The 21,713-nt window shown below is 38.0% G+C and overlaps 1 protein-coding gene across 2 annotated transcripts; it reads left to right on the top strand.

Moving 5' to 3' along the window:
• Positions 1 to 1,597: 1,597 nt before the first annotated feature.
• Positions 1,598 to 21,115, top strand: LOC106051136 (long-chain specific acyl-CoA dehydrogenase, mitochondrial-like). 2 transcript variants are annotated; one of them, XM_056004534.1, is made up of 9 exons: positions 1,598 to 1,725; positions 4,287 to 4,418; positions 5,735 to 5,765; positions 6,062 to 6,168; positions 6,329 to 6,493; positions 14,454 to 14,685; positions 16,371 to 16,586; positions 18,864 to 18,991; positions 20,437 to 21,115. In XM_056004534.1, exons 1-9 carry the CDS (start codon positions 1,712 to 1,714, stop codon positions 20,609 to 20,611), a joined length of 1,200 nt encoding a protein of 399 aa, XP_055860509.1. In that variant the 5' UTR covers positions 1,598 to 1,711; the 3' UTR covers positions 20,612 to 21,115. The 2 variants fall into 2 exon arrangements, with proteins under 2 accessions (XP_055860509.1, XP_013061727.1); XM_013206273.2 differs by lacking the exon at positions 1,598 to 1,725 and adding an exon at positions 1,816 to 2,104.
• Positions 21,116 to 21,713: the final 598 nt, after the last annotated feature.

The following is a 21,713-nucleotide window of genomic DNA, read 5'->3' as shown; positions in this document are numbered from 1 at the left end:
AAAAAGAAAATTACACACTCAAAATTCTATGAGCGTAGCCAAAGGGGTTTTGAGTTAACCTCCACCCCCTCTTCAGTAGTGTTTGAAGCTAAAAAATACCTCTACCCGGTATAAAAAAACGCAAATTACGCACTCAAAATGTTATGAGCGTAGCTAAATGGGTTTCGACTCAGTTTTGAGTTTAAACCCCCCTTCAGTGGGGTTTGAAGGTAAAAAATACCTCTTCAATATAAAAAAAAAAAAGAAAATTACACACTCAGAAATCTATGAGCGTAGCCAAAGTGGTTTTGAGTTTAAACCCCCCGCAAGCGGGGTTTGAAGCTAAAAAATACATCTTCAATGTAAGAAAAAAGCAAATTACGCACTCAAAATGCTATGAGCGTTGCCAATAGGAGTTTTCAGTTTTAAAAAAGCAAATTACACACTAAAATTATTTGAGCGTAGCCAAGACAATTGGGGGTTTTGAGTTTAAATTCCTCTCCTACAGATGGCTTTTTTTAAAGTTTAAAACCCCTCCAGATGGTTTTGAGTTTAAAATCGCCCTACAGAGCGTTTTGAGGTGAAAAACCTCTATCTTCAATATTATTCTAAAGTAAACTACAGTTACTAAATTCTATGACCGTAGCTAAATGGGGTTTTGAATTTAAAAAAAAAAACTCCAGAGATTTTTTAGTTAAAAACCCCCAACAGATGATTTTGACGATAAAACCTCCCTTTTCGATATAAAATCTAAAGCAAACTACAGTCATTTAATTCCAAGAGCGTATTCAAGAGAGGTTACACATTTCTACCAGTGGCTCAATTAATAAAGTGCAGTGAATAGTCATCTGCCGAAATTGAAAACTATAGGCCTAAATGTGACTCAACAAAGATGACTAAGACAGATTTTAAGAGTCAGTTATAGAGATCGAGTGTAAATCAAGGAAATCCTATGCCAAACTGGGAGTTGACCCCTTAGTAAGATTATGACATAGCATCGCATGAGGTTTGCGGAACATGTTCTCCGACAAAATGAATTAGGTATAAGAAGAGTTGCGATGACATCCTAGTAGGCTACAACTTGGCGCCACACATTCATGGAGGAAGAGGCTTCAGATATTACCAGTGACAGATTTTTTGTGGAAACAGCTTGACGGCAAATGCGCCGAACGGTCGAATCTAAGTCAGTAAGAATAGCACATTAGTTTTTGAAATAAAACCTTTTAATAGCAGCAAAATGCACTGTAGATACCTCAGAATATGCATTTTGTTGGCTTTCAATATCAGAAATAGTGCTTGGCGGCGGGGCTCTGCCCCGCGCTGAGGCGATCGAGGGAGCTCCTATATAGCGCTCCCCCAGACCCCCTTGCTGGCAATGGCGGGGAGTCTACAATTTTCCCACTAACTCCAGGAAGAACCTATTCTATGGCACAATAAGTGTCTTCCGAAAGAATGATAGGTCGGAATGTACTAAAGATTATATATACACACATACATACATATAAATATATTTTTTTCGCGGAAGGGGGAGGGGACGGGGGGGGGGGGTGAGAAAAAAAGCGATTGGACCATTACTATAATTAGTAATTCAAAAAAACACCATTATAAACGTGTCCATAACCAGTCCATTGAAGGCTTCACAAAAACAATAGTAAAAGTGCATTGCCTTCAGAGATTTAAACAATATTTTGTTTCTTTGTATTTTACTATTTAGACTGACATGAAATGATGAATGATGTATACGAGGTAGATCTAGAATCTAGATCTAAGCCTATAAGCCTTTATTATAAAGTTTATAAGTATAAGGTTCAAAGTTCAAAGTACAGCAATTGAACTTTAATCTGCAACTAAGACTAGAACTAGAATACTTGATAAGTAGATTCTTGTTGTAGAGCTAGATCTAGATTTACTAGATCTACATTTAGTGACCTATTCTATAGTCACTATAGAGTCTAGATCTACCAATATTTAGTAGACTCTTAGATCTAGATCTTGATCTATAATCATTTATAATGGCAACGATTTCACGTCGGTTAATTTTTTCACCTGTTCCAAAAAAACTTTTTCGCAATTGTCAATTTCTGTCAACTACGAAGAAGTATGACTCAAAAAGTTCAACTTCAAGGTATTTTTTTGATATTGATAGTAGCGGTCTACTATAGTGACCATACTTAGATATACATACTGATAACAGTATTAATTTATGTTAATGTTAATAAAAAGTGCGGTCTAACATTCCATCAGTGACCACTTAATTCACTTATAAATATAATATTTATTAAATTACTATTTATAAATAGCTTTTTTTTTATAGACCTAGTGACTAGTCCTAGAAATCATGATCTAATCTAATTATATTTATAGTAAATTATACCATTTTTACTATTATAGTCATTATTATGATTATAAATTATATAGATCTAGATCTAGAATCTATATCAGTATATGGAATCTATGTCTATGATATTCTATCTAATTCAAGCTGCCGGCCATTTTAATTTTTGGCACTTGTGTAACAGGCTGCATGACATAAACATATCATAATAATAGGGTTTACTCTCGAGCCTTTTTCATGGTTGGGTATATTTGTAAAGGTTTAAATTCAGAGTTTTCCTTCTCCTAGACCTAGGTGAGTTGTCTAATGATCGAGCCATCCTGCTTTAAGCTTACTGGTTAAGGTGCCAGTTAATCGTCTTCCCCCCTTCTTTGGTTAGTAAAAACAGTTCCTCAATGTCTGACCCACAAGTGAATGCCAGAAGTTGGACTGATTGATTGTCAGAGCCTTTTTGAGATGCATGCCATTAGGCAAGGTTGTCATAGTCATTACTGGAAGTGGTAATGGATTTAAGCACTCCAGTACATTTAAAATGCTTCCTTATGGCAAGGTGAGAACGGTACAACAATATTGTTCCACCATGCTTTTCAAATTGTTACATAAATATATAGCATAAATATGGTGAATAAGAGAAAAAAATGTAAATAAATGCAAGTCGAAGATAAAATAACAAAAAAACAAAAACCAAAATAGCCTAACATAAATAAGATCTAGGGAGAGAGAGAGAGAGAGCAAGGAATGGTACTTTGTAACACTGTCATAAAAAAAGCAAAATATAATCCTAATAGAATTAAAAAGATAAATCTAGATCTATGGTCTATTTGCTACATTCAAAAGGGATGAGATAAATGATTACAATAAATCCGGATTTGGTATTTTTTTAAATTCAGAGATCAAAATACCAAAATAAATGTAGAAAGGGCATTCAATTGGAGCCTTCGGAAAATGCATTTTTTTCTATGCCTGAAACTGATGGTATGAAGAAATGTAGGCGTATGCTGTGTCTAATACTGTACTTTGCTTGCATTAAGATAAAGGTTGCAAAAAAAATAATTAAAAATAACCAAAAAGGGGATGGGGAGGTCACAGTTGAAATATAATATATATTGACAATTGAGAAGCTGAAGATAGATCATAGAGTGTACAAAGGACTAGATTTTTCTTTTTTTTTTTTGGGTGGCAATGGGGTGGACAACTGAAAGTGCTATTAGAATTAACGAGCCCCAAAATATGAGTGTATGTATGTGTCTGGCACATTATGAATGGGTCTTTCCAAATCAAGTTAAATCTTATTTGGAGAAATAACAATGCACAGATTTTAAAAAACAAAACAAAATGGGGTGCCAGAGAGCAAAAAAGAGAGAAGAAGGAGTGGGCCATAAAATTTCATTGTAACAGAGATACACTAATTCACGGGCTAAAATGTTAGGCTGATCATTAAAATGTGACCTATTTATTACAATTCAAAAAAAGAAAAGAAGGGTGTGTTCTATATACTATATTGGCATCTATTGTCACTATTGAGACTCTTATAGTAATACTACGACATAGGTCTTTGCTCTTGATCAACTGTTCTGTTTCTCATCAACTACATCAGAGGTTCTCAACCTGTTGGTCGAGACCCCCTGGGGGGGTTGAATATCGATTTGATATTTGAACTTTTCTGGTAAAAAGCATAGAAGTCATATTAAAGAGTTAACAAAGATATATGAAACTTATTACAAAAAGAAAATGTAGAAAAAATTGTCTTGTACTCAATATACAAATTGGTATGTGGCACAAGGTGTAAAATTTAATATAAACAACTTTTGTTTAAGTCAATGTTATGTTTCTGTTGCACCCATTAAATTCATGTAGTTAAACAATAATTGCATATTTTTTTTGTACCCATTAAATTCATGTAGTTAAACAATAATTACATATTTTTTTTGTTTCTCTGCAATTACATTTTTTTTTGTTACCTTTTCAATAGTCGTCTTGATCCATGCCAATCTGCATCCATGTTGGACATCGGCACAAGGAGAATATTCAATGAGGAGCATGACATTTTTAGGCAAACTGTAAGACGATTTATGGTTGATGAAGTAGTACCAAATCATCCCAAGTAAGCCATATCATGTGTGTGTGTGTTTTTTTTTTTTAATTGTTTTTTTTTTTTATTGTAAGAATTTTTAATTAACATTTAATATAAGAATTTCAAATTATTCTAGTAATCTAGTAATTTAATAATTTGAAGGAAAGCGACTTAATGAATACAGATGTTTATTCACTGGACATCACAAACACATAATAACAATGTCTGCTTTGGGCGGAACTTTGTTATCTTCTTCCTTCTTAGTCTAGTCTTTAACAGTGCCCACCTACTGCATTACTTGGATGGCGGTGTGCATGGCAGGGTAATTACAATAAGATGTGAATAGCATCAGAAAATGCTAAGATGAATTAGAACACAGGGTTAATAACTGCTGAACTAATCTGTAGAAAAAAGGAAAAGAACATGTTGAGATATTATAATGTCCACAGAGTACTTCAAATATTGGAAGTTCTGGTATATTTTGATGCTTATGTATTTATTTGTTGATGTTGTGATGCATTGATTCAGTAAAAATACACTTAATGTCAGATAATTTGAATTCCTATTATTCTTTGTTTTGATTATCTTCTAACCCTCTAATTGTGTTCCTTGTTCTTTTGAAGTCAGTTCTTGCCTAGGTCTTGATAAGTTGAATAAAACAACTTTACTGGTATTTAAAATTTGTCTTTTTTTTTTTCTGCCAGTCACTTAATTTATAATTTAGCATTCTGTGTGTGCATGGCATATTGTATGTTGCATCATAAGTCTGATCTTGGTGGTTTGCTGGGTGTACCTAGCGATGGACAAGCATTGGTTGATTGACAATGTTTCTCCCAACTCCCCCCCCCCCCCCCCCATCTGTCCCTGTATTGCACACAAGATAATATGCTCCATTGTTCGGGCTTGTACTATTTTCTTTGTGACTGAACATATGTACTGCTGACTACCACTTCTTTGCTTCGAGACTGTGGAGCCACTGTCAATTGCTGTTTTGCTATTTGCTAAGTTCTAAGCAGAATGGCATTATAAAGCTCTTCAAGTCCTAATTCTTTGCAGAGAAAATACAAATCTGAAATATAAAACATAAAAACCCTCACATTTGAGAACTTCACTAACAAGAAAAGTACCGGTAACTTTCATTTATTTCCCTTGTAGAAGTGTTGTTTGAATTCTTCTATTTCAAAGTCACTCCCTTTCACCATTTAGAATTAAGCAGATATAGTTGAAAATGTATTTTATAAAAAATTTAGATTACAAACAACTTAATTATTGAATTAGAAGAGTTCTAATATGAAGGTGGTCTGTTTCGCTTCATTAATGACTACACATTTTACAATCTGTTTCAGGTGGGAAGAAGATGGACAAGTGAGCAAAGAGGTGAGACTTCTATATTCAATATTTTTTTCTTTGGTACAATTTTTTCTCTCTATAATGTTTTTTTTATTCTTTCTACTAAAATGTGCCCAAAACTGATATATGCCTCAGCTACTTGGTCATAGAAAAACCAATGTGAGAAACAATTTGTGGGAAGCTCAGCAGGATAAAATAACTCTTGTATAACTGGCTGTAATGAAGGGACATTCTTAACTCTAATATATGAAACAGAAACTTTACTTAATCAATGAAACTAAAACACTGCATCATTCATTTGAGTCATTATTCTCTTCCTTTAGGTCTGGCAAAAAGCTGGCACCATGGGATTTTTAGGCATAGATACACCAGAGGAACATGGTGGCATTGGTGGTGATTTTATCACCTCTTCAATAGTTATGGAAGAACAGTATGATTTTTTACCTTTTTTCAAATTACTAGTGTTTAATGATATATTTTAACATTTCTTTACTCTAGGTCCTACCGTTTTTGTTTTTATGTAAATATTCTGTTTTCTTTTCTTCAAGTCCCAACTTTTTTTGTGTTATGTAACAATTTTGTTTCTCCAGGTCCTACTGTAACTGTTCTGGACTTGGCTGGGCCTTACATTCACACATTGTCATGCCCTATATCTCTCACTATGGGAACAAGGAGCAAATTGAAAAATTCCTGCCTAAAATGACTGCTGGTCAGTGTATTGGTGCTATAGCTATGACAGAACCTGGAGCTGGAAGGTAGGCGTACAATATTTAATTCGATGTTGTTGTTTTGTTTTGTGTTTTTCTTTTAGTTTTTTTTTTTTTTTACCTAATTTCTATTAATTATAGTAGTCATGTAGTTTTATCTTTCAAATGTTGATATAATTTACTTATTTGATTGACTTTAGGTTTAGCTTTCTCTCGTCTTTCTTGTTATAATCAATTCGGCCTATTATATATTTTTATGGGATGAAGTTTGAAATCTTGTTGCAGATATCATTTCTATTCAATGGTTTTGTAATGGTTTAAAGCCTTGTGAAAAAGAAAAGGGAAATCCCTTATGAACCTAGGCAAATGGGCTAAACTTTGATTAAGAATGTGTTAAAAAAGATTATTAAAATACTCTGTAAATACTAATATATATTTCTTTCTTTTTTTGTTCTTTTGGAATTTAAATTAATGTTAACAAATGTTGTTGCTTACTACAAAAAGAACACTGTAACTAATTATTAAAAGGGTTAATTACTCAAGTAGACTGGACATATCAGATTTTTGTCAATGGAAGTAATTTCTTGGCTTTTTGCACTGCACAATTTTTCAGTCAAAACTAGTTGTTGTTTATTTCTTGGAGGTGTGGTGGCTCAGTGCTTAAGTGCTTGGCTTCTGAACCTGGGGTCCTGGTTAAGGTTTGAATCTTGGTGAAGACTGGGATTTTTAGGGCACCTCTGAGTCCACCCAGCTCTAATGGGTATCTGACTTTAGTTGGGGAAAGTAAAGGTGGTTGGTCGTTATGCTGGCCACATGACACCCTGCTCATTATACATTGGCCAAAGAAACAGATGACCTTAACATCATCTTCCGTCCCGAGACATGACGTTAAACTGCGCTCCTCTTTCCTTAGCACTTTTGGAGCTCAAAAGTGCCCTACTTCTTTTCTATCATTGTGTCTGCCTCCTCTTTTCCTAAGTCTGCCTTCATTGATCATCACACTGTCTCCTTAACTTTAAATTCTCACTACGTCCTAGACCAGTCCGTTTGCCGTGGACTGCGACGGGTAAGGGGGGATAAAGAGATCCTGGTGTTTGAGTGGTGGCTATCTGAGGATAAACCACAACAACACAATACTTTGGCTCCAAGTTCCCCTAGACCTGAGACCCAGATGGCTCGCTCTGGGTCAACCGGCTGGTCATGCCGAGCTACCAGCATAGGTCGTCGACCTATGCTGGAGGGCGGTGGCTGGAGGGTCAATCAGGGAGCTGCTGTATCGGACACATGTCCGATGTAGCAGCTGACTGAGTATAGCACCTGTGTAGCCCTGGCGGGCTCATTCTGGACATCCGAATGGCCCGTTCCCTTGTTGGACTCGATGGCGGGTGGGGAGCACAGGTGCCGAATTAACCAAAATATATATGGACAAAAAACACACACAAAACTACTTGCCCCAGACCTATGTCTGGGCAAGAAACGTCGAATTGACGATAAAAAAGAGGAGGTCCCAAAAAGCTGTGCCACCTGGCCATCATTTCTGGTGGTTAGATGCACAGAGGAGGGAAAAAGCCTGACAAAGTTGAGCCCTTTTATTATCTATAAGGGACTCAAGTCAGTAGTGGGAGAGCCCAAGAGTGTGTCTAAGCTACACAAAACAATGAAATTCCTTGTAGAAGTAGACAGCAAGACACACTCTGATGGGCTTTTAAGATGCAGAAGACTGTGATCTCCAAGTGGAAGTCATGCCACACAAGAGTCTGAACACCAGCAGAGGTGTAATCAGCTCTAGGGACCTACTGGAATGTTCCGAGAAGGAAATAGTGGAGGGCATTGAAGGAGTCACCCATGCCCAGCGCATTACCAGGCGCAGGGAGGGTGAGGAGGTCAAAACCGCCACTATTATCCTCACATTCGGAACTAGGACACCGCCAGAGTATGTGAAGGCAGGATACCTACGAGTTCCAGTGAGGCCCTACATACCTAACCCCATGAGGTGCCTTAAGTGCCAGGGTTATGGACACGGCGCGGCAGTCTGCAAGAGGAACACTGTGTGTGCCAGATGTGCTGGAGAGGGTCATGAGGACAAGGGCTGCACAGCCCAGTTCAAATGCCCAAACTGTCAAGCTGGCCACTCAGCCTACTCCAAGGACTGCCCTGTGTGGAAACAGGAGGTTGCCGTGCAGGAGTACAAGGCAAGAAACGGATGTACCTTTAGCCAGGCGAAATCGGCTGTACTGGCCCTACCCAAGGGCCAATTCGGCTTGACAAAGACCTACGCCCAGGCTGTTGCTAAGAAAGGAAGATCCATAGCCACACAGACGGACACATTGACCCCACCACCCCCTCCTCCTCCCCCAACTCAGAAGAAAACACCGCCAAAGAACACACCTCTGAAGAAACAAGAAAGCCCTGTTGTCATGCTAAAGAACAGGTTCTCTGTGCTCGCTGATGAGAGCATGGAGACTGAGCAGCATGTCAAAACCAATACTCCGGGAGAACCCGGAGACATCATGTCTGACACAGGTTCTCCTCAGAGAACCCAGCCAGACACCCCAACCTCTACCGAGTTAGAGGTTGACCAACTCCCTAAGGGGAGAAATCAAAGCGGAGAGGATGCCCGAGGTGAGAGAGGAGGAAATAACCTCCGCTCTAACCAGAGGGATCTCCCCTCTCCAGAGAGAAAGACTTCCCCCAAAAGGGGGTTGTCCTCCTCTCCATCCAAACCCAAGAATAAAAATACCAAGGTCACTGGAATAAAGGGAAACCCCTCCGGGGGCCTCCCAAGGCCAAATAGCTCCAAGTAGGTCATCTAGAATAAGCCATGGATTCCAGAATTGTACAGTGGAATTGTAGAGGCCTCAAGGCCAATTACGAGGAAATGCAGCTACTGATGGACTCTGAGACTCCTGTAGCTGACTGAAAGATTGCATCAGCTTCCGAAGCTACCGTGCTTACACCAAGAATGTTGAGGATGCAGAGAGAGCATCAGGTGGAGTCTGTATCCTTGTGAAGGATAGCATCCCCCATGAGAGGGTAGAACTACAGACCACACTACAGGCCGTAGCAGCTAGGATAACCCTTCACAAGGTTATCACTTGCTGCAGCCTGTATCTACCACCAGGCGCTCCATTAAACCGAACAGACATGGAGGACCTATTGAAACAACTCCCCCGGCCTTATTTAATCCTTGGGGATTTCAATGCCCATAACACCATGTGGGGATCCAATAATACCGACACAAGAGGTCGTATGCTGGAGGATATCTTCCTCCAACATGATTTATGCATACTTAATGATGCATCACCGACCTACTTGCACCCAGGAACTGGATCATTCACATGCATTGACCTCACCGTATGCGTCCCCGGACTTCTGGACGATTTTAAATGGTCAGTTAGCAATGATCTACGGGGAAGTGATCACTTCCCAATCATCATTACTAACAATCTCCCTTCATTGGGACGACCTCAGCGGTGGAAACTGAATAAGGCCGATTGGGAACAATTCCAAAAAAGATGCTCTGAGGATATCACAGAAAATATCCTCCATGAACAGAACCCAGCTGATACCTTTGCTAGCAAGCTACTAAGTATAGCCAGGAAAGTTGTACCCCTAACCTCTGCAAATCCAAAACGGCCTAGCAAACCATGGTTTGATACAGCTTGCAAAAGTGCTATTGGTGATAGGAAAAAACGACTGGCTGCATTTATAAAGAATCCTTCCCAGGAAAACCTAAAGCTATTCAGGATAGCTAGAGCAAAGGCTAGACAAACCATACGGTCAGCCAAAAGGAATTCCTGGAGAAGTTTTGTCGGCAGTCTGGATGCCAAAACTTCTGCTAGAGCGGTTTGGAAGGCAGTAAGGCGAATCAAAGGGAAAGAATCAAATGCAATAGGGCATTTGAAAAACCAAGGACGAACTGTCACGTCCCCCAGAGAAATAGCTGACTGCCTTGCATCCTCAATAGCAGAAAAATCATCCACTGCACACTACACGCCAGAGTTCCAAAAAGTCAAAACCAGGGAGGAAAGACACCCCATTGATTTCAGGTCAGAGAACAATGAAGACTACAACAAACCGTTCTCGCTTGAGGAACTGAGGGAATCGCTGGACAAGTCACATGACACAGCGCCTGGAGAAGACGAAATCCATTACCAGTTCCTCAAGCACCTTCCCGAACCCTCATTGGCAGTCCTGCTAGGGGTCTATAACTGTGTGTGGCAAACAGGCGCTTTCCCAAACAGCTGGAGGAAAGCCACAGTTATACCGATACCTAAACCGGGAAGAGACGGCTCTGACCCAGCTAACTATCGACCAATAGCACTAACAAGCTGCATCTGCAAAACCATGGAAAGAATGATTAACAGTAGGCTGGTCTGGTACCTGGAAAGGAATAAAGTGATCTCAAACTACCAGTGCGGATTCCGGCAGGGGCGGACAACAACTGACCACCTGGTAAGGCTGGAAGCTTATATTAGAAATGCATTACTCAGAAGAGAACATCTAGTAGCTGTATTCTTCGATATAGAAAAGGCCTATGACACAACCTGGAAACATGGCATTCTACGTGACCTGGCGCTTATGGGGCTTAAGGGACACCTCCCCCGTTTTGTGGAGGAATTCCTGAAAGATCGAAAATTTCAGGTTCGAGTGGGCAACTCCGCTTCTGACACTCATGACCAAGAAATGGGTGTACCCCAGGGGAGCATTCTGTCAGTCACCCTGTTCAACATTAAAATAAATAGCATCATAAATGTGCTGTCCCCTGGCATAGAGTGCTCTTTGTATGTTGATGACTTTGTCATTCTTACTTATGGGAAAAACATGAACACCTTAGAAAGGAAATTACAGTTATGTTTAAACAAAATTCAGGGTTGGGCAAACTATAATGGTTTCAAATTCTCAGACTCCAAAACAGTTAGTATGCATTTTTGTAATCTAAGGGGACTCCACCCAGACCCTGAACTATTTATACACAAAAAGAAGATCCCTGTCGTGAAAACTACAAAATTTTTAGGCCTCACCTTAGATTCCAAATTTAATTTTCTCCCCCACATTAAGGAACTTAAGAAGAAATGCCAAAAGTCATTAAACATACTAAGAGTACTCAGCCATACGGACTGGGGAGCTGACAGAGATACCTTGCTGCTGCTCTATCGGAGTCTAATTCGATCCAAGCTAGACTACGGATCCATAATATATGGAGCAGCAAGGAAGTCGTTCCTAAAAATACTGGAACCAATACAAAATGCTGCCCTGCGTCTCTGTATCGGCGCGTTTCGTACATCACCTATCCCAAGTCTCCATGTGGAGGCTGGAGAACTCCCCATGGATATAAGAATGAAAAAGCTTGCAATGCAATATATAGTCAAGCTAAAATCCAACCCCACGAACCCTGCTTTTGACTCCATATTTAACCCCACAGAGGTAGAATTATACAATCGAAGGCCTAACGTCATACAGCCGTTGGGCCTTCGAATGAGAGAACCCATCCAAAATTTAACCCCACCCATTGACCAAATCTCTAAAATAGAAACCCCTCAGAATCCTCCTTGGCTAATGAATAAACCCAAATTAAATTTATCCCTCCTTAATTTCAAAAAAGAAAATACAGACCCAAGCATACTACAAGTCCACTTTAGGGAACTGCAGGAGAGCTACGGAGATTGTGGCACCATCTACACAGACGGATCCAAAATGGAGGGAAAGGTCGCGTGTGCCTGCTCCTTTCGGAACAAAACAATCTCCCGTAGACTCCCCGATGGCTGCTCCATCTTTACGGCCGAATTGCACGCAATATTGCTTGCACTTATGGCCGTAAAAGCATCAGAAAGGAGTAAATTTATAATCTGCTCCAACTCCAAATCTGCATTGCAAGCTTTGGGGCGGATGAAGACTGACATCCCATTGGTACATAAGAGCCTGAAGCTGTTGGACCTAATAACAGCCGACCGTAGGGATGTCACCTTCATCTGGGTCCCCTCCCATGTTGGCATTGAGGGAAACGAAGCCGCAGACAGAGAAGCAAAGAGAGCCCTAAATCATGCGGTGTCAGGAACCCAAATTCCCTACTCGGACCTGAGACAAAGTATTGCCTCTGCCACCTATCGAGAGTGGCAGAACCGATGGGAGGCTGAGACTCACAGTAAACTCAGGCAGATTGTGGCGGATGTCAGGTGGCGGCCCACATCTAAGGGTCTGACAAGGCGTGGTAGCACAACCATGTCCAGACTTAGGATTGGCCACACCTACATCACGCACTCTTTTGTACTGAAGAGAGAGGAGCCCCCACTTTGCGAGTACTGTGACTCTCGCCTCACCGTGGAACATATCCTCGTTGATTGCCCCAGATACCAGGATGTCAGGGCGAAATATTTTAGAGCCACTAATCTAAAAACACTATTTAATAATGTCGACCCTGGGAAGGTACTGGGCTTTATTCGGGAAGTGGGGCTATCTACGAAGATCTGATTTCTGAATTTGTGAACATGCACTATTTACATTAGATTTTTACCAAATATTTAAATTTTTACTACCTTTACTATTTTAACTGTGAATAGACCTTGATTTTAATTATATGACTGTATAGAATCTGGCCCTTGTTGTTTAGAGAGAGAGTAGTCCTTAAGGGACTGCAGGCACGACATGGCCTAAATTGTGCCGATGTGCCTCAAATCCAAAAATCAAAAAATCAAATCAAACATCATCTTCCCTATAGATAGCAAGGTCTGAAAAGGGAACTTAACTTTTTTTTTTCTTGAGTGAAATAAGAAAATGTTTCTAACATTTGAAACTGAACAATAGTTAATTTGCTAGACCTCGCAACAGAATTAGACAACTTAGCTTTTTTTGTTGTTGTTGTTGTTATATCACAATAGTGATCAATTACTTTATTTTATGTATACAATGCATCACTATCTATAGAAATAGACAACCGTCTTGCCAAGGCCAACAGCCTTTTTTTTTTTGGTTTACTCCAGTTGAGAGTATGGTTAAAAAGGTCTTATCACATAACAACAAAAAATCAATATTTATAAAGCAGTGGTTCTCACCACACTTTTGTATGGCTGAGACCTGGATGCTCTAGAGAAGGCATCTTAGGCTTCTTGAACGCTTCCGGTTCCATAATGGGCTTATGTTGACAGGACTACCTTACAAATAACCATGTTCTGCAGGAGGCTGGTATTGACAGTATAGAAGCACTACTTACCATTTGATAGCTGCGCTGGGTTGGACACTTATCCCACATGGGGGATGACTGTTTTAACATGCCAAAGGTGATCTTTTTTTGCATAGCTTAAAGGAAGACAGCTGGAAAGCTCTAAAAAAAATGCTGTGGGACACACATTTGAGGCCCAAAGAAAGGCTCTTGCTGAAAACAGGTGCAGAAGATCTAAAGTAAAACTTAAATAGACACCTGCTTTGTTTGCATCAGATGTTAAAAATTTGCAGGTTGCAATTGGGCTTAGGAAGTCATGTACACAGCACTCATCCTTAATCTTCAGAATCAAAGACATTGCTGCCAGTATTATATTACAATAGCTCCTACACCAAACGTTGTGAGGTTGGGACCATCAAGACTGCAGTCCAGACAGAGCATGTACCACATATAGAGACATAATGTAAGTAAAGGAATGGTCTCTTTACTACTGCACACAACAAACAGCCCACAGGACAAAAAGAGAGAGGGATAAAAGCTTGTTCCTAATTATGGCAAGAGAAAGGTTCTACATGTAGTGATAGGCTTAGTTTCAGTGTGTTGACAAATTTATGATTTTCAAGCACTTAAGCTTAAGGTATTTAACACAAACCCAGATCATGCTACCACTAGAAATGCCTTTTGTGTGTTGTGCAGCAGATTTTATCTGTGATCCTCAATTTGTATGATCTGTGGGCTTGCTATTTTAGTGAAACATTGTGAATCATTTCACTCTCTAGCTCTAGCCAAAATGCGCTAATGTTATTTCACTAAAACTTGAGACTAATTAATCTTTATTATTTTTCCCAGTGACCTTCAGGGAGTCAGGACCAGTGCCAAGAAAGATGGCACTGATTACATACTGAATGGCAGCAAAGTGTACATTACTAATGGCTACATGTCTGACTTGGTCATTGTAGTAGCCATCACCAACCCTAGTGCCAAGTCCACTGCCCATGGCATTAGTCTTTTCCTGGTGGAAGAAGGAATGAAAGGTTTTGTCAAAGGGAAGAAACTCAAGAAGATGGGACTCAAAGCACAGGTGAATTCTGTTCAATATTTTGTTTTGTACATCAGCTACTTGTTGCAATGTTTTAGTTGTTGCGTGCTGAGCACACCATTCTTCCCAATCTAAGCATCCTTAATCAACTACTGAGAGACTTTCTTTGAAGAGTTTGAATTGTCTGTTACACAATTATATTCTGTTTACCTTTTGACCAGCCTACTTTTGGGATTAGATATCAAACACTACAAGGACACATTTAGAAATATAAAGAAAGTGTACGCACCCACATAAAGTGACATTGAGGCTTTAGTGAGGATTAGTGAGGTGAATAATAGGCATTAGATCAGACTCTGATCAAACTTAGTAGTAACATCTATATTCAACACATAGTATAGATCCACTTACTAAACCTTGTTTGAACTCATGAGAACTTCTATGGTGTTTGTATCATTGAACTAAGAGTCACCATACCCACAAAGGCAACTTTGTAAACAATAGGATGTATGTGTGGAATATAGAGAAACAAATTTATATGTTTTGAAATATCCTTGAAATGTTTTTGTGGAGTAGAGAAACAGTGAACTTAGAATGTACCGGTATTGTGTTTGAAATGTTTTTGTGGAGTAGAGAAACAGTGAACTTAGAATGTACCGGTATTGTGTTTGAAATGTTTTTGTGGAGTAGAGAAACAGTGAACTTAGAATGTATTGTGTTTGAAATGTTTTTGTGGAGTAGAGAAACAGTGAACTTAGAATGTATTGTGTTTGAAATGTTTTTGTGGAGTAGAGAAACAGTGAACTTAGAATGTATTGTGTTTGAAATGTTTTTGTGGAGTTGAGAAACAGTGAACTTAGAATGTATTATGTTTGAAATGTTTTTGTTGAGTAGAGAAACAGTGAACTTAGAGGGTATTGTGTTTGAAATGTTTTACCTGAGACAAAGTATTGCCTCTGCCACCTATCGAGAGTGGCAGGACCGATCGGAGGCTGAGACTCACAACAAACTCAGGCAGATTGTGGTGGATGTCAGGTCGCGGCCCACATCTAAGTATCTGACAAGGCATGTTAGCATGACCATGTCCAGATTTAGGATTGGCCACACCTACATCACGCACTCTTTTGTGCTGAAGAGAGAGGAGCCCCCACTTTGTGAGTACTGTGACTCTCGCCTCACTGTGGAACATATCCTCATTGATTGCCCCAGATACCAGGATGTCAGGGGGAAATTTTTTAGAGCACACAACTTAAAAACACTATTCGAAAATGTCGACCCTGGAAAGGTACTGGGCTTTGTTATGAATTGTGAATATATAATATTTACCTAAGATTTTTACCAAATTAAATATTTACTACCTTTACTATTTTAACTGTGAATAGATCTTGTTTTTAATGATTTAACCGTATAGAATTTAGCCCTTGTTTTATAAAGGGAGAGTGATCCTTAAAGGATTACGGGCATGACATGGCCTAAATTGTGCCAATGTGCCTAAACTCAAAAACTCAAACTTGAATTGTTTTTGTTAGTAGAGAAACAGTGAACTTTGAATGTATTGTGTTTGAAATGATTTTGTTGAGTATAGAAACAGTGAACTTTGAATGTATTATGTTTGAAATGATTTAGTTGAGTAGAGAAACAGTGAACTTAGAATGTATTGTGTTTGAAATGTTTTTGTTGAGTAAAGAAACAGTGAACTTAAAATGTATTCTGTTCGGTCATAACAGGACACAGCAGAGTTGTTCTTTGAAGATGTCAGGTTGCCCAAGTCAAGCTTGCTTGGAGAAGAAAATAAAGGTTTTTATTACCTAATGAAGGAGCTGCCACAAGAAAGACTACTTATTGCTGTGATGGGCATTGCCAGCTGTGAATACATGTTTGAAGAGACTCGCAAATATCTCAGTGAGAGAAAGGCTTTTGGAAAAACTTTGTCCAAATTGCAGGTAATTACAAATTGAGTTCTCTGAAATATCCAAAAACAAACAAAACAAAGACATATATGAGGAAGAGGAACTAACAAAAAAAAGACATATATGAGGAGGAGGAACAAGCAAAACAAAGACATATATGAGGAGGAGGAACAAACAAAACAAAGACATATATGAGGAGGAGGAACAAGCAAAAACCAATGAAGACACTAAGCTTGGAAAAGCTGATGAGGAGATTGTAGAATTAGTGCAGAAACACTGAAAGTAAGGTGTCAAAAGAATGTTAAAGACTATATGGAACACAGAAGAAAATGTTAAATGATTGCAAGAAAAGTGTCACAAGCCACCTATAATTGTGGGTGGTTGTCAAGGGAGTTGAATCACTGGCAAGCAACTCCAAGCCCTAGTTCAATCTTTTGATGAAGGAAGACAGGAAAATCTGACAGTGGAGCTATAACCCATTCTCCATAGAGACTAAACTCATATGTATAGTTCATAAAACACTTTATTAAACTGTTTAACAGATTTACAAGTAATATCCATGTGGATCATCAGATCAATTCAAACAAAAATGGTTAAGTACATTGTCCAAAACAGTCTCTCTATCTCTGATTGGACAAACTTTACTACTATCATCTCTCAACTAACTCTCTCAAGCCCTATGTCCAACTCTGACTAACTCTCTAAAGCCCTATCTCCAACTCTGACTTACTGTCTAAAGCCCTATCTCCAACTCTGACTAACTCTCTAAAGCCTTATCTCCAACTCTGACTAACTCTCTAAAGCCTTATCTCCAACTCTGACTAACTCTCTAAAGCCCTATCTCCAACTCTGACTAACTCTCTAAAGCCCTATCTCCAACTCTGACTAACTCTCTAAAGCCCTATCTCCAACTCTGACTAACTCTCTAAAGCCCTATCTCCAACTCTGACTTACTGTCTAAAGCCCTATCTCCAACTCTGACTAACTCTCTAAAGCCCTATCTCCAACTCTGACTAACTCTCTAAAGCCCTATCTCCAACTCTGACTAACTCTCTAAAGCCCTATCTCCAACTCTGACTAACTCTCTAAAGCCCTATCTCCAACTCTGACTAACTCTCTAAAGCCCTATCTCCTACTCTGACTTACTGTCTAAAGCCCTATCTCCAACTCTGACTAACTCTCTAAAGCCTTATCTCCAACTCTGACTAACTCTCTAAAGCCCTATCTCCAACTCTGACTAACTGTCTAAAGCCCTATGTCCAACTCTGACTAACTCTCTCAAGCCCTATCTCCAACTCTAACTCTCTAAAGCCCTATCTCCAACTCTGACTAACTCTCTCAAGCCCTATGTCCAATAGTGACTAACTCTCTAAAGCCCTATCTCCAACAGTGACTAACTCTCTCAAGCCCTATCTCCAACTCTGACTAACTCTCCAAAGCCCTATCTCCAACAGTGACTAACTCTCTCAAGCCCTATGTCCAACAGTGACTAACTCTCTAAAGCCCTATCTCCAACTCTGACTAACTCTCTCAAGCCCTATCTCCAACTCTGACTAACTCTCTAAAGCCCTATCTCCAACTCTGACTAACTCTCTCAAGCCCTATGTCCAACAGTGACTAACTCTCTAAAGCCCTATCTCCAACAGTGACTAACTCTCTAAAGCCCTATGTCCAACTCTGACTAACTCTCTCAAGCCCTATCTCCAACAGTGACTAACTCTCTCAAGCCCTATGTCCAACTCTGACTAACTCTCTCAAGCCCTATGTCCAACTCTGACTGTCTAAAGCCCTATCTCCAACAGTGACTAACTCTCTAAAGCCCTATCTCCAACTCTGACTAACTCTCTAAAGCCCTTTCTCCAACTCTGACTAACTCTCTAAAGCCCTATCTCCAACTCTGACTAACTCTCTAAAGCCCTATCTCCAACTCTGACTAACTCTCTAAAGCCCTTTCTCCAACTCTGACTAACTCTCTAAAGCCCTTTCTCCAACTCTGACTAACTCTCTAAAGCCCCAACTCTAACTCTCACCCACTAACTTCCAATCTTACACACTTCATCTACTCTCACACACACATTCCCTTGGACCTGTTGACCAGGATGTCACTCTCTGGTGATAAACATGGTCAACCTTTCAACATCTGAGGTAGAGTAAGACTCTAAAATTTAACCCTACCATTACAATTTACAAACATGGTTTGCAAAAGCTCTCTGTGTGATAGGTTAATATGTTGTTTAAAATTGAATTAAAGAAATGTGTACATTATAAACATTCTGTAAATTAGTTTGTTGATATAAAAACATTTAACAGGTGATCCAACACAAAATGGCTGAATTAAAAACTGAAATAGCCTGCAATCGAGCATTTGTTGATCGTTGTATTGAGTTACACAATGAAGGAAAACTAGATTCCAGTACAGCTTCCATGGTGAAGTATTGGTAAGTAGTTAGTATTAAGTAGTTAGTATCATTTGTGAAGTATTGGTAAGTAGTAAGTATCATTTGTGAAGTATTGGTAAGTAGTAAGTGTCATTTGTGAAGTATTGGTAAGTAGTTAGTACCATTTGTGAAGTATTGGTAAGTAGTTAGTATCATTTGTGAAGTATTGGTAAGTAGTAAGTATAATTTGTGAAGTATTGGTAAGTAGTTAGTATAATTTGTGAAGTATTGGTAAGTATTTAGTATCATTTGTGAAGTATTGGTAAGTAGTTAGTATCATTTGTGAAGTATTGGTAAGTGGTAAGTATCATTTCTGAAGTATTGGTAAGTAGTTAGTATCATTTGTAAAGTATTGGTAAGTAGTTAGTACCATTTGTGAAGTATTGGGAAGTAGTTAGTACCATTTGTGAAGTATTGGTAAGTAGTAAGTATCATTTGTGAAGTATTGGTAAGTATTTAGTATCATTTGTGAAGTATTGGTAAGTAGTTAGTATCATTTCTGAAGTATTGGTAAGTGGTAAGTATCATTTCTGAAGTATTGGTAAGTAGTTAGTATCATTTGTAAAGTATTGGTAAGTAGTTAGTATCATTTGTGAAGTATTGGTAAGTAGTTAGTATCATTTGTGAAGTATTGGTAAGTAGTTAGTACCATTTGTGAAGTATTGGGAAGTAGTTAGTACCATTTGTGAAGTATTGGGAAGTAGTTAGTACCATTTGTGAAGTATTGGTAAGTAGTTAGTACCATTTGTGAAGTATTGGGAAGTAGTTAGTACCATTTGTGAAGTATTGGTAAGTAGTTAGTACCATTTGTGAAGTATTGGTAAGTAGTTAGTACCATTTGTGAAGTATTGGGAAGTAGTAAGTATCATTTGTGAAGTATTGGGAAGTAGTTAGTACCATTTGTGAAGTATTGGTAAGTAGTAAGTACCATTTGTGAAGTATTGGTAAGTAGTTAGTATCATTTGTGAAGTTTTGGTAAGTAGTTAGTATCATTTGTGAAGTTTTGGTATGTATTTGATTCTTAAAATTAATTCTTTAAGTCTTTTTTCATAAGAATAAAATATTTTTTAACAATTTAGAAAAGATATTTATAATATTTACTGTTAAAGTAGCATTAAGAAGGGGAAATAAAAAGTGTTTTTAAAATAACATTTATACATACATCTTTATTATTTGTCAAAATGAAATTATCTATGTGTTTTCTGTTAAACTAGCTACTAATGATTCATTTTGAAAAGTAAGAATGCATATTGCATGCACATTATTATATACGTTCATTAGAAAACATTGAAAATGCCTTTTTACTTGCATTGCATACTCAAAATGATAACCAATGGGTGGACCTTTCTCAGGGTCTGCCTCTAAGTTTATTTGAAAACATAACCCTTCTTTGTAATCTTGTTTAGTTAGTCATTTTGATATTAATTTTTATGTGCATATTTTAGGGTAAGTGAGCTTCAGAACAGAGTGGCCTACCAATGTGTCCAGCTTCATGGAGGCATGGGCTATATGATGGAGTGTGGTATAGCCAGAGCCTACCTTGATGCCAGGGTTCAACCTATTTACGGAGGCAGCAGTGAAATTATGAAAGAGCTTATTGCTCGACAAATTTTCAGCTAGTTTTTATAGTTGTTTATGTTGTCTTGACAAAGTGCCATATACTTATCATTGAATAATGCATCTCCATGTCTTGGTTTCTATTTCCCTTTGGAAATGACCAAAAAACAAAAAAGTTTATACAACCTTCTGTTTCATTATTAGAAGCCATGTACATGAAATATCTATTAGATTGTAGCTGTATTTGTATACAAGTATATGTTTTATTAGAAGTACTTAAAAGATAGTCAAAGAATTTTTTATTATGTTGAAGAACAAAGTACTTACAGTGTGGGCAAATAAATTTACTCTTCAATTCAATTTTACTTTATTGGTAAAAATGATTTATTTTATTTTGATTTGATCGAAATGTTTTTCATGTCATTGTTTACTTATTTATTTCTACTTATTTCTGTGAGGTGAATTGAAATATTGTTTTGCAAAGATGTCTTTCACACTGAAAACTTTAAAAAGAAAATTGTAATGATAAATAATGCGTTGAAAAATAAAACAATGTTATTTGCTTAATTGAGTTGTTTGTAACATAAAACTTTGTTTGTTCTAATTGATCACTAATAGCTACTTCCCTTAATACTACTTCTGTATGCTAGTGCAATAAATTAAACTATCTCTTGGTTAAGACAAAATCATAAATAAATTTAAAGGTAAAAGGTAGGGGAGATAACTGGAAAGTTTCATGCTGCAGTGCTCAGCCAGCACAAATGTGAACAATAGAATTAAAACTCAAAACCTCGTTGCCACACAAACAGATGATGTCAACTAAATATATTAAATATCTATCATTTGAAGTTAAATTTTTTTTAAAATGATAGTTGAAAAATTTAGTTTATCTAAGGATTGCTTAGCTACTACTCTTTAATACCAACATCCATAGAATAATACTATGAGAAAAAAAAAGTAAATCTTCAGATTCTGAGGAGGAGAACAAGAATTTAAAGGAACTTACTGCAGGCTGGACCATTTCATAAGTTGATATCCCAAGAGTTGCTAGGATACAAATCTAAAACCTTTATCTAATTGTTCTTTAAACAGTTACAAAACAAATAATAATAAAACTGCTTTTTTTTAATTATACCATTAAACATTAATCACATAATTGTTAAAA

This window comes from Biomphalaria glabrata, chromosome 11, assembly GCF_947242115.1.
Source record: "Biomphalaria glabrata chromosome 11, xgBioGlab47.1, whole genome shotgun sequence".
NCBI classification, from domain to species: Eukaryota; Metazoa; Mollusca; class Gastropoda; family Planorbidae; genus Biomphalaria; species Biomphalaria glabrata.
This window is presented reverse-complemented; position numbering and strand designations above follow the sequence as displayed.